At 41.5% G+C, this 12,422-nt stretch overlaps 1 protein-coding gene across 2 annotated transcripts in view; it reads right to left on the bottom strand.

Annotated features, from left to right (window-relative positions):
• Positions 1-9,556, bottom strand: part of LOC121586520 (KH domain-containing, RNA-binding, signal transduction-associated protein 3-like) — a 165,999-nt gene extending 156,443 nt beyond the window's left edge. The window contains exon 1 of one of the 2 annotated variants that reach the window (XM_041903268.2): positions 9,052-9,556. In XM_041903268.2, the coding sequence (XP_041759202.1) occupies positions 9,052-9,142 (91 nt within the window). In that variant the 5' untranslated portion in view covers positions 9,143-9,556. The remainder of the gene's footprint in view (positions 1-9,051) is intronic. The other variant, XM_041903267.2, reaches the window with a different exon arrangement.
• Between the last annotated feature and the right edge of the window lie 2,866 nt (positions 9,557-12,422).

Genomic DNA, 12,422 nt, shown 5'->3' with positions numbered 1-12,422 from the left:
TGCACCTTACTTCACAATTGAATTTAAATTAGACCTAACTGAATGATAAGGAGGGTGAAAAGCTTGATTTAATTTAGAAAGTCAATAGTGTAATGATGAGTTTGGGTTATGCCTATTTATTAACAGCAAATAATTTAATTTTGCCTTTTTGGGGGTTGATACCATTCTCAATTACTTTTTACTTTGTAAAAATAAGCTTTTATGGGACTATTGTATTTACTATAACGCTATTACTAATCAAATGTATTGTAAGGGGAACGGAAACATGCTACATGTTGAAGTAGGCCTTTAGAATAATGCAAAACATATCCTTGACTCTATCCAAGTTGATGAGCAGGAAACAAATGATGCCAGTCAGCCTGCACAGCCAGCCCATCATAACTACACCTAAACTATACCCAAACTCATTTCACACATAATTAGCCTATAGACAATATTACATTGAAAATAATCTGATGACTGACAATATTAGACCTATCAGTTGTCAAATTGTACATGAAGAGATGGGTGCATCTTGTAATTTACAGATGCAGGGAAAGGATCATCTTCAGAGTCACATGCAGATAAAACATTGTGATTTTATATAGTATCAGAAAGAGTATATTCTGCAGTTTCTATGATACTTACCTTTGTCAAATAACTCTCATAATTCAAGAGGTGCAGCTCTATTTCCAAATGTCACTTTTTCCAAGAATATCCGTGCTGTCCATGCATTCAGCACATGACCACTCCCGCAGCAGCATTGCTCTGGCTACTAAGCAAAAACTAGTAACATATGCTATTTATTTATGCAATTCATCCTTTACAATTGTTCCTGCACTGGTGCTTTTGTTTAGGAATAAATCAAATAATTTTATATTATCTTTTTCATTTCTACTTTGTCAAAAGAAGCTGTAACTGGACTTTATTAATTACTATAACTCTATTACTAATCGATTCTACAAATAAAGTTGATCAAATTGATTACACTGTAATGTTTTTATTGTAAGGGAAACTAAAATAGGCTATAAGCCTACATTTTTTCTAGGACTTTGTAGAATTATACAAAGCATATCCTTTACTCTATCTAAACAATTTTTCTTGTGATTTTTTATTTATTGATATATTTCACGAATATTTCTTCATGCAATTAATCCTTTAGAATTGTTTATGCACTATTTATCAATTGATGGTGTTTATGTTTGCTGCAGGTTGATATGCATTTGATGCATATGCTGAAGGGGACACCCGGCAATGTTCTCTAGCAGGTACTTATAGGCTGAAAGGCCAAGTGGTTCTAGTGTTAAATTATCTCATTACAGATCTGGGGTTCTCTGACTACTACTGCCCTCTCTAAACAAGCACTGTTGCATTATTCAAAACAGCGATGACAGGCTATAGAGCTGTTGGATAGCGGCTTAACCAGCTGGGTAGGGGGAAGGGGCCAACCAGGAACATGGCAAAGTAAACCAAATGTAAAATGTTATCACAATTTATGGTATTTTAAACTATCATGCTTTGTATTGTCCATGGGGTTTTGTCCAAGGGTGTCCTGGTAGGCCGGCAATCATGATCATATCAGCGTGCTACGCCTGGGTCTCATTTGCTATAAGGAAGGTTTGTGTGACTGTTTATGTTGACTCTGATGGCAGCTAATTAATTAATTTAAGTTCATCTTCCATTGAAAGCAGTGATGAGATGCAGAGAGGTGCTTCCGCTGTGTCACTGCTGCTCTGATCCCTGCTCCACCTTATACCATGACAAACTGGAGTATCAGCAGCTGCTGACAACGAAAAACGTAAAGCTTTAAACACTTCCTACTCGTTTTAGCTAAAAATGAAATGCAAAGCACCTTTTCCAAGCCACTGGGTGTTAATGAAAGGTATGCAATGAAATTGCACATCATATAACGGAAAGAAGCCGGATGATGTGGATGTTGAGAAATAAATAAGTAAGTTGAGCCACCCTTGTTTCTAGGAAACCATACACAAAAGTAATCATTTGACCAAATATTTAGGAAGGTCGCCATTTCATGGAGTCTGTGAAGTAAGAAACCACATGGAAAAAGTGGTAAGCAAGTTAGGTCCAAAAAACAGATTTAATCTATTGTGTTAGAGGTTTCATGATGCTTGTACTGTATCTAAATAAAGTAGATATTTTTTAAGATTGTTCTATACATCAGTTGGGGTTTCTATAAGCTTCAACATGAGGTCCTAAACCTAGCATGAAAGTGAATCCTTGTAGCTGTGTGGGCTAATATAGTCAAAATGTTTGGCATGGGGTATGCTGAGAAAATAGACGTTTATTCTTCCCAGGCATAATGCAAGGCATTATCACTGGGATATGAGGTAACAACAGGGCCTATGTTAAAAGTATTTTAAGAAGTACAAAGTGTTTGTTAGGTGTTAAGCCTGTGTTAAAAGATGCTTAAAATGATTAAAAGACTAAAAGTAATTGTGATTGTGTTGAATTGTGTTTGGGAAATAAAGATATAAATGGTTTTAAAAAGGTAGTAGTAATATTTCATTCAGTACAGAAATGTGTAGGCGGCTGAACTTACCCTGTCCCGCGGCCCAACTTACCCCATACCCTGGTAAATTGTGCCAAGAGACCACCTTTTGTTGGACAAGCTATGTTTTCAAAACTGTCATGTTTACATGAATTCTGATTATTTCCAGGGATACACAACATCCTGAAATATATGTACATACTGTATCTTTGATATAAATAATATAATATTTCCCTTTACGGAGTGATGCTGAATGTAAAAAATAGCTCAACTTACCCCACATAAACATGTGAATAGAACGGAGAAAAAGGAAGAAAGAGAGAATTGATTTCCTAAATATGTATTTTTCTGGCTACAACTTTTGACTACAGCAATCATGTTCCCCACCAAGTGAGCCAGAAGATTGCTTTAAATTGCTTCTCATCTCATCTTAAAACACGCCGCAGTGATATAACTGATTCCTCTATAGTGATAACTGTGTTGTTTATCCTTAGGATGGAATATAACTTTTTTTTTTTTTATAGGTATCCAGACAATTATTCTTTGCTTCTGCATTTTTATCAACAAACTAGTGAACCTGGATTTGTCAGAACGCATCCTAAATGGCACCCTATTCTCTATACAGTGCACTACTTTCTACTAGACTCTGGCCAAAAGTAGTGCACTATGTAGGGAATACAATGCCATTCAGGACGTAGGGAATAAGGTGCCATTAGGGACGCACTGTTGAATTACTGCATCACAACCTCATTACCGGTGACATAATGGGTGTTCACTCGGAAATCACACATTAACTGTGAGATCAATGCCGCCATGTAAACTAATCAGTCCTATAAATGACGTGCCATTAGGTTTTATCACCAACTGTGGCTGCCTCAGTCTGTGTTAGGTCTGGCCTACATCTCACCCCCCCTGTAGAGTCTTCTGGGATGCCTTAGCTAGAGGAGTGACACACCACTCAGCAAACACCTCAGACCTCTGAGCCACAGCACACACACGCAGCACCACTCAACACCTTACACACTGCAACCCTGCACTACTAGTCTGAATTTAAAGCGGTTGCTGGGTCTCTCTTTCTCTCTCTCTCTCTCTCTCTCTCTCTCTCTCTCTCTCTCTCTCTCTCTCTCTCTCTCTCTCTCTCTCTCTCTCTCTCTCTCTCTTTCTCTCTCTCTCTCTCTCTCTTTCTTACTCTGTCACTTCACCCGTGAGTTCAACAGCGTAGCAGTATATCTGTAGGTCAGATCCCAGAGTAAGTGGAACCCCATCTGTCCTATATCTGTCTCCCTGTGTAGCCGACTAGCTCAGCGTGCTGGCCAGCCACCGATGTTTATCACTATCAACCACTGTTTTCCTAGCAACACAACAGTATCCCAGGCTTTGATGCTCTGCCAAGGCCTATTTCTGCTCACTGCTGGGCGTGCGTTCATAGGATGCGTCCAAAATAGCACCATTGGTCAAAAGCAGTGCACTATATAGGGAATAGGGTGGGTGCTTTTTCGGATGCAGCACTAGTCTGCAGTGCACACAGACACCGTACATTTTGGGGACATTCTAAGACCAACTAATGCTACGCTGAATAGCTTCTCTTTCTGTTGAGGAGATGGATACACTCTTAGAAAAAAAGGTGCTATATAGAACCCTTTGAAGAACCCCTTTTGGTTCCAGGTAGAACCCTTTTGTTCTAGGTAGAACCCTTTAGGGTTCCATGTAGAACCCTTTCCACAAAGGGTTCTAAATGGAACCCACAAAATAGTTCTACCTGGATCCAAAAAAGGTTCTACATGGAAAGAAAAAGGGTTTCTCTATGTAGACAGCCGTAAAACCCTATTGGAGGCCTTTTTTCTAAGAGTGTATACTGTATGTATGAACCAACTGCTCTAAGAGATCTTCTGAAATAAGTTCTGTAATGGACTCCACCACACACCTGCTCATATATTTGTTCAGAACTGATAGGATCATTTTACTCTGGGTTCCTTCCATTGTGGCCTTACCTGGTCTACCAAGTGGAGCTCTTTAATGTAATACAAACTGTGCTGGGTTCCTACAGCGGAACAGCCAATTATAAAAGAGGGTATCATATAGAACTAGTGGAATAGCTGTACTGCTCATGTGCAGAACCAGAGTTGGCTCCACAGAGATGGGCAGAAGGTCCTGGAATGCTCGGAGTGATAAAATAAGTTATAGCGGGTAGGCCTATATACAGTATCTGGGTTCATGTGGATATAGCGGGTATTTATTATTTTTTTAAACCTTGAAATATTAGATGCTGTTTCTACAGTTTAAAACAAGAAAGCCCTCTAAGCGAAACACACCTTTTACAACAATGTCGCATTCTATGTGAGGTTATCACAGCCGAAAGCAATTCCTTCAAATTATTTTATTATTGTAGTGAAAATGAACACTTCTACTAATCTAATTAGATGCATGATAAGATATACAGTTGAAGTCGGAAGTTTACATACACCTTAGCCAAATACATTTAAACTCAGTTTTTCACAATTCCTGACATTTAATCCTAGTAAAAATTCCCTGTCTTAGGTCAGTTAGGATCACCACTTTATTTTAAGAATGTGAAATGGCAGAATAATAGTAGAGAGAATGATTTATTTCAGCTTTTTTTCTGTCATCACATTCCCAGTGGGTCAGAAGTTTACATACACTCAATTAGTATTTGGTAGCATTGCCTTTAAATTGTTTAACTTGGGTCAAACGTTTCAGGTAGCCTTCCACAAGCTTCCCACAATAAGTTGGGTGAATTTTGGCCCATTCCTCCTGACAGATCTGGTGTAACTGAGTCAGGTTTATAGGCCTCCTTGCTCGCACACGTTTTTTCAGTTCTGCCCACAAATGTTCTATAGGATTGAGGTCAGGGCTTTGTGATGGCCACTCCAATACCTTGACTTTGTTGTCCTTAAGCAATTTTGCCACATCTTTGGAAGTATGCTTGGGGTCATTGTCCATTTGGAAGACCATTTGCGACCAAGCTTTAACTTCCTGACTGATGTCTTGAGATGTTGCTTCAATATATCCACATAATTTTCCTTCCTCATGATGCCATCTATTTTGTGAAGTGCACCAGTCCCTCCTGCAGCAAAACACCCCCACAGCATGATGCTGCCACCCCCGTGCTTCACGGTTGGAATGGTGTTCTTCGGCTTGCAAGCCACCCCCCTTTTCCTCCAAACATAACGACGGTCATTATGGCCAATCAGTTCTATTTTTGTTTCATCAGACCAGAGGACATTTCTCCAAAAAGTACGATCTGTGTCCCCATGTGCAGTTGCAAACCGTAGTCTGGCTTTTTTATGGCGGTTTTGGAGCAGTGGCTTCTTCCTTGCTGAGCGGCCTTTCAGGTTATGTCAATATAGGACTTGTTTTACTGTGGCTATAGATACTTTTGTACCTGTTTCCTCCAGCATCTTCACAAGGTCCTTTGCTGTTGTTCTGGGATTGATTTGCTCTTTTCGCACTAAAGTACATTCATCTCTAGGAGACAGAACGTGTCTCCTTCCTGAGCGGTATGACGGCTGTGTGGTCCCATGGTGTTTATACTTGCTTACTATTGTTTGTACATATGAACGTGGTACCTTCAGGCATTTGGAAATTGATCCCAAGGATGAACCACACTTGTGGAGGTCTATAATTGTTTTTCTGAGGTCTTGGCTGATTGCTTTTGATTTTCCCATGATGTTTGAAGATAGGCCTTGAAATACATCCACAGGTACACCTCCAATTGACTCAAATGATGTCAATTTGCCTATCAGAAGTTTCTAAAGCCATGACATCATTTTCAGGAATTTTCCAAGCTGTTTAAAGGCACAGTCAACTTAGTGTATGTAAACTTCTGACCCGCTGGAATTGTGATACAGTGAATTATAAGTGAAATAATCTGTCTGTAAACAATTGTTGGAAATATTACTTGTGTCATGCACAAAGTAGATGTCCTAACCGACATGCCAAAACTATAGTTTGTTAACAAGAAATTTGTGGAGTGGTTGAAAAACAAGTTTTAATGACTCCAACCTAAGTGTATGTAAACTTCCGACTTCAACTGTATATGTCAATTTATGTCAGCAGTGAAGTCACTACTAAACAGGCCTAGCTGGAGCTGTGGCTGTATAAGAACTGTATGAATTGTTTTCAAGCAGAGATGCTAATCTATTAGATCAAATGGTTTATTTTTATTTTTTATGTAACATACACCGGATATGTGCAGTGAAAAGTGTTGTTTTACAGGGTCAGCCATAGTAGAACGGCACCCCTACAGCAAATTAGGGTTAAGTGCCTTGCTCAAGGACACATCAGATTTTTCACCTTGACGGCTCGGGTATTCTAACCTGGCCCAACGCTCTAACCGCTATGCTGCTTGCCGCCCTACAGTATACCTTCGAGTACAGCCGTCCCCACCCCAGCTTCCCCAGCATGTGTATCTCTCCAGACATAGAGTTATCTAGTATGTGGCCACTCACTGCCTGTCTTTGTGTGTGCTTACTCTCGGTAGTTCTGCTCATGTCCCCTGCCAATTGCATAATCAAGTAGGGAGCTGGTGGGGAAGATGCCAGAAGAAGTGTTATATTAAAGAAGTGCTTAAAGTAGCGCTCTGTTCAATTGCATCATGTGCCATCTGTTTTATAAGAGGGAGATAACAGTATTTACATTTCGGAGTTCGTGGCGAACTGTTACTGACTGTTACTGACTGTTACGGACAGTTACTGACTCACGGCAGCTCTGAGCCTTGTTTGGTTCCCTATATAGTGCACTACTTTTGACCTATATAGTGCTCTACAATAGGGCTCTGTTCAAAACAAATATACTGTAGGGGATAGGGTGCCATTTGGGACTGGCATCTAGAACACCACAAGTTTAAGTAAATCTTAAATTAATCTGTTAAAATGATAGGGTCCAAGATATTACAGTGGAAATGCTTGTGGAATATTCAGAATCACACTCCTCCAACTCCATTGAAAGGATTGGCTCCTTATGTGAACCTTCAGCGACACTCTGTCGAAGAAACGGGCGCTACGTTAAACCAAATCACATTTACCTCTCATGGCGAGCTAGGAAATCTGTGCTGGAGAAAAAGGCCAAACCAATTTTACAGACGGAAACCAGCTGATAAGGAGAAATGCTGAGTAAAATACGCTTTTATCTCCGTCAGACTACACTGATTCAGCTCTAAGTGAGCGAGCTGACAGAAACACATTCATAAAGGCCCTTCTGTCCCGGTATTAACCTAACCCAATGCTTTCAGCTATTCTTTCCTGTATTGCCCAACTCAGTACATTTAGGTATAGGCTATTTCACTTTCTTAAAACTGAACAATCTATCCATAACGGGTACAAAATGGGACTGGGTACAGAGTGGGCTCATGCATGCCACATGGCTGTTTTAGCCCACTGAGCTAAAGCCTAGTCATTAGCTCGGGGAGTCAATGCAAGTCACTAGGTCTCAGGCACGGTTACTCTTCATGGAGCATGGTATGCAGCTGAATACTACTCTATAGGAATATTATATCCAGTAGTCAATGTATTTCTCTCTTATGTGTCAGGTACAGGTACAGTTCAACAACTGTGGATGTACATTTTACATCAGTAGCTCCATACATGTAATAAAGTCATATCTGTCATGAAAATTAGGTGGCCATTAGCCTAGTATACAAATCATACGTTTGCTTTCAAAGCTTAGCGATGTATAGCCATTTTGCAAATATGATTTTATTTCCTGAAATCCAGGCAGACAGCACTAGAGGCTAAGCTCATTTACGAGTGGTATTTGAAGGATGTATTTGGATGCTATTCCAGTGCTCTTCCCACCAGAGTGGATCCAAGGGGGTGCATATGGAAGTATTTGCAAAATACCTACGGCTTCAAAGAAAACTGTACGCTCGGCGCAGACGTCTCAGCAATGGATTAATTAAACAGTCTTCAATTAAAATCGCTGTCGAACACGCGCTTCTATCAGCTCAAATTGCATTAGAATCAAGTCAAGTTCTTCAAAGGGAAAAACAAATACAACTTATAATGAGAATGTGTTGACTCCACTGTTAACATTGTAATTTACACGTCTCAGGGCTGGATGACCGAGCTACTTGGAGAGGCTCCTACATCGTTATCAGTTCATCATAGTAGTTGTATGCAAACATAGAGACATGCGGTGTTACCAAACACTGTAGGCCTACATTGTATAAAAAGAGTGGTGTTTTACACTTATAATTGAATGTTTATTTATGTATAGGCTAACAGAAAGGCATAGCATTTTGTAGCGTAGTCGCTGTCTGTATAGTTCCACTTATTTGATGTATTCCAGACAGTTACTCATATGTTCAACTAATCAACAAGCCCTTAGTCGAATCAAGTATGCTGGTTCTGGAATATATTAAATAGCCTGTGTGTGGAGCTGGTCTGTATCATGGTCCAGTTGGGACAGCGCCTAATGAATGTCAAAGTGGCACCAACATAACCCAACCAACATAGGAACCAACATAACTCAAACCGTATAGGTTAGTGTTCTAATCTATACCGTAGAAACATCCCATAATAAATTGGGATGTTTTATGTTCGTACCTTGATCTAGTAGTCGTAGAGAGTGATGAAACGTGGGGTCCAGTGTGTCCTTCTCTGCCATCAGCTCCGGTAAGTACTTTTCGGTATCCATCTCGTCCCGTGCCTTTGGTCCACGCCGTCCACAAAATGATTCAGCAGCGATACAATTCAAATTCAAATTATTCCCAACACCTGCCCTCACCGAAACTAGCAGCAGTAAATTCTTTTAAAAAAGAAAAGCTATGCGGCAATGTCATTTGCAGCCACTATAACAACATCACATAAGTAGTTCTAAGCTGTAACAGCAACCAAAAACGGTCTGTGCACGGGTGTCTCTGGTTGGAATTCCGTTATCCCATCGGTGTAGTAGCCTATATATATTCCCCGTCACCGTGCAGACCCCTTGCATACAACACCACCAAACTAGAGGCTCTCTCCGTTCTGTAAAAAATATATTTGAAGCTCCCACGGAACGTCTGCAGTAGCAACGAGGGCTTATTCCAGCTCCTATACTATTGGTTGCAGATCAGTGTACAACCCAATGGAATGTAGTCGTTAAGGGGCGGGCGCTCGAGAGCGAGCTGTACAGCTGGAACTGTCCATGGTGCTGATTCCGCCGCGCACGGCAATGGGTTTTTGGGTGTGACACAAGACAGCAACAATCTGAATTACATGACCATTAACAACAGTCCTTCTCAATAGATTGTTAAATTGTACAATAAAAATTTGCCAAAACCCAATAGCAAATCAATATGCACATACAGTGCATTCGGAAAGTATTCAGACCCCTTGACTTATTCCACATTTTGTTACCTTACAGCCTTTTTCTAAACTGGATTAAATAAATACAAATCCTCATCAATCTACACACAATATCCCATAATGACGAAGCGAAAACAGGTTTATAGAAATGTTTGCAAATGTATACAAAAAAGAAAAAGAAAAATACCTTATTTACAGTATTTAGACCCTTTGCTATGAGACTCTGTTTCCATTGATCATCCTTGAGATGTTTCTACAACTTGATTGGAGTCCACCTGTGGTGAATTAAATTGATTGGACACGATTTGGAAAGGCACACACATGTCTATATAAGGTCCCACAGTTGACAGTGCATGTCAGAGCGAAAACCAAGCCACGTGTTCGAAGTAATTGTCCATAGAGCTCCAAGACAGGATTGTGTCAAGGCACAGATCTGGGGAAGGGTACCATCTCTTCCTAGAGCTGGCCGCCCGGCCAAACTGAGCAATCAGGGGAGAAGGGCCTTGGTCAGGGAGGTGACCAAGAACCCGATGGTCACTCTGACAGAGCTCCAGAGTTCCTCTGTGGAGATGGGAGAACCTTCCAGAAGGACAACCATCTCTGCAGCACTCCATCCATCAGGCCTTTATGGTAGAGTGGCCAGACCGAAGCCACTGCTCAGTAAAAGGCACATAACAGCCCGCTTGAAGTTTGCCAAAATGCACATAAAAGACTCAGACCATGAGAAACAAGATTCTCTGGTCTGATGAAACCAAGATTGAACTCTTTGGCCTGAATGCCAAGCGTCATGTCTGGAGGAAACCTGGCACCATCCCTATGGTGAAGAATGATGGTGGCAGCATCATGCTATGGGAATGTTTTTCAGACTAGTCAGGAAAGATGAATGGAGCAAAGTACAGAGAGATCATTGATGAAAACCTTCTCCAGAGCACTCAGGACCTCAGACAGGGGTGTAGGTTAACCTTCCAACAGGACAACGACCCTAAGCACATAGCCAAGACAACGGAGTGGCTTTGGAACAAGTCTCTGAATATCCTTGAGTGGCCCTGCCAGAGCCCGGACTTGAACATCTCTGTAGAGATCTGAATATAGCTGTGCAGTGACACTCCCCATCCAACCTGACAGAGCTTGAGAGGTTCTGCAGAGAAGAATGGGAGAAACTCCCCAAATACAGGTGTGCCAAGCTTGTAGCGTCATACCCAAGAAGACTCAAGGCTGTAATCGCTGCCAAAGGTGCTTCAACAAAGTACAGAGTAAAGAATATGAATACTTATGTAAATGTGATATTTCTGAATTTTTTATTTTTGCAAAAATTTCTACAAACCTGTTTTTGCCATTATGGGGTATAGTGTTTAGATTGATGACACAAAAAACAACAACAATTTAATCAATTTTAGAATAAGGTTGTAACGTAACAAAATGTGGAAAAAGTCAAGGGGTCTGAATACTTTCCGAATGCACTGTTTATACCAATACCTTATATTTTTGATGTTCCAAGATGGCATAGCAGTGCGGTCGTGTTTTCTGTAGTGTCCTCATGTAAAAAGCCTTTTTTGTGTGTGTGTGTCTTTTTCGTATATATTTCTCAATCTCACCTTCCATCTTTTAACTAAATATACTTTCCTGCAGCCCGCCTCACCCAATGTGGAACGGATTCCAGAACCTCTGGCTGAAACTAGCCAGCTAGCCAGCTAACTAGCTACTTGCAATTAGCCACCGTTAGCGGTCTTCACCATTGTCCGTGGCCGTGGCCTGCACTACCTAGCAGCCAGCTCTAGCCTGGACAATTGTCGGCCAGTCTGCACAGTCTGCACATCGCGCTATCGAGCCAGAACATATCAGATTTTCTGCCGGAATCACTGAATCACTGGACCTTAACACTGGATCATCGCATCAAGCTAGCTGCAACCGAATGGCTGTTGTCGTTGTTGGCTAATCATCACTGTCCTGAACCTAACCCCAGTTAGCCTCGAGCTAGCCACGAGCCAGGCCCATCTCCCAGCTATCTACCTCTCTGTCAACCGGACGGGACCTCCTGGTGTTGAAACGGAGCCCCGCCGATCCATCACGACTGGTCTGCCGACATAATCGTCTGATGTGGTTTCAACAGGCTTCCCGTTGCGACGGCCATGAAGATCCATCTGCTAGCCCTGGCCCGTTAGCACACGCAATCAACAGCGTGCCTCCAGCTCGCCTGTAGCGTAGCAGCCACTGAACTGCTCCCGGACGTACTTATTGCTGTTCACTGGACCTTATGATCACTCAGCTACACAGCTGATGCCTGCTGGACTGTTCCTTTATACGGTACCCCATCCTGTTTAGCCTCAGCTCAAACTTTCGTCGCCATTACCAGCTGTTGTCTTAGCTCTCTCGAATAGCAGCTGTGACTGCTTTATGCCTCTCTCCCATGTCAATATGCCTTGCCTATTGCTGTTTCGTTTAGTTTTAACTGTACTTTTTCAATGTAGAGCCCCCAGTCCTGCTCAACCTTTCTCAGATAGCTCATTTGTCCCACCCCCCACACATGCGGAGACCGGCTCAATCGGTGCCTCCAGTGATGCTATCTCTTTCATCATTACCTAACGCTTAGGTTTACCTCCGATGTACTCATATCCTTCCATATCCTTGTC

The sequence above is a fragment of the Coregonus clupeaformis genome, chromosome 17 (genome assembly GCF_020615455.1).
Source record: "Coregonus clupeaformis isolate EN_2021a chromosome 17, ASM2061545v1, whole genome shotgun sequence".
NCBI lineage: Eukaryota > Metazoa > Chordata > Actinopteri > Salmoniformes > Salmonidae > Coregonus > Coregonus clupeaformis.
Note: the sequence above shows the minus strand (reverse complement) of the source record. Positions and strands in the feature narration are given on the sequence as shown.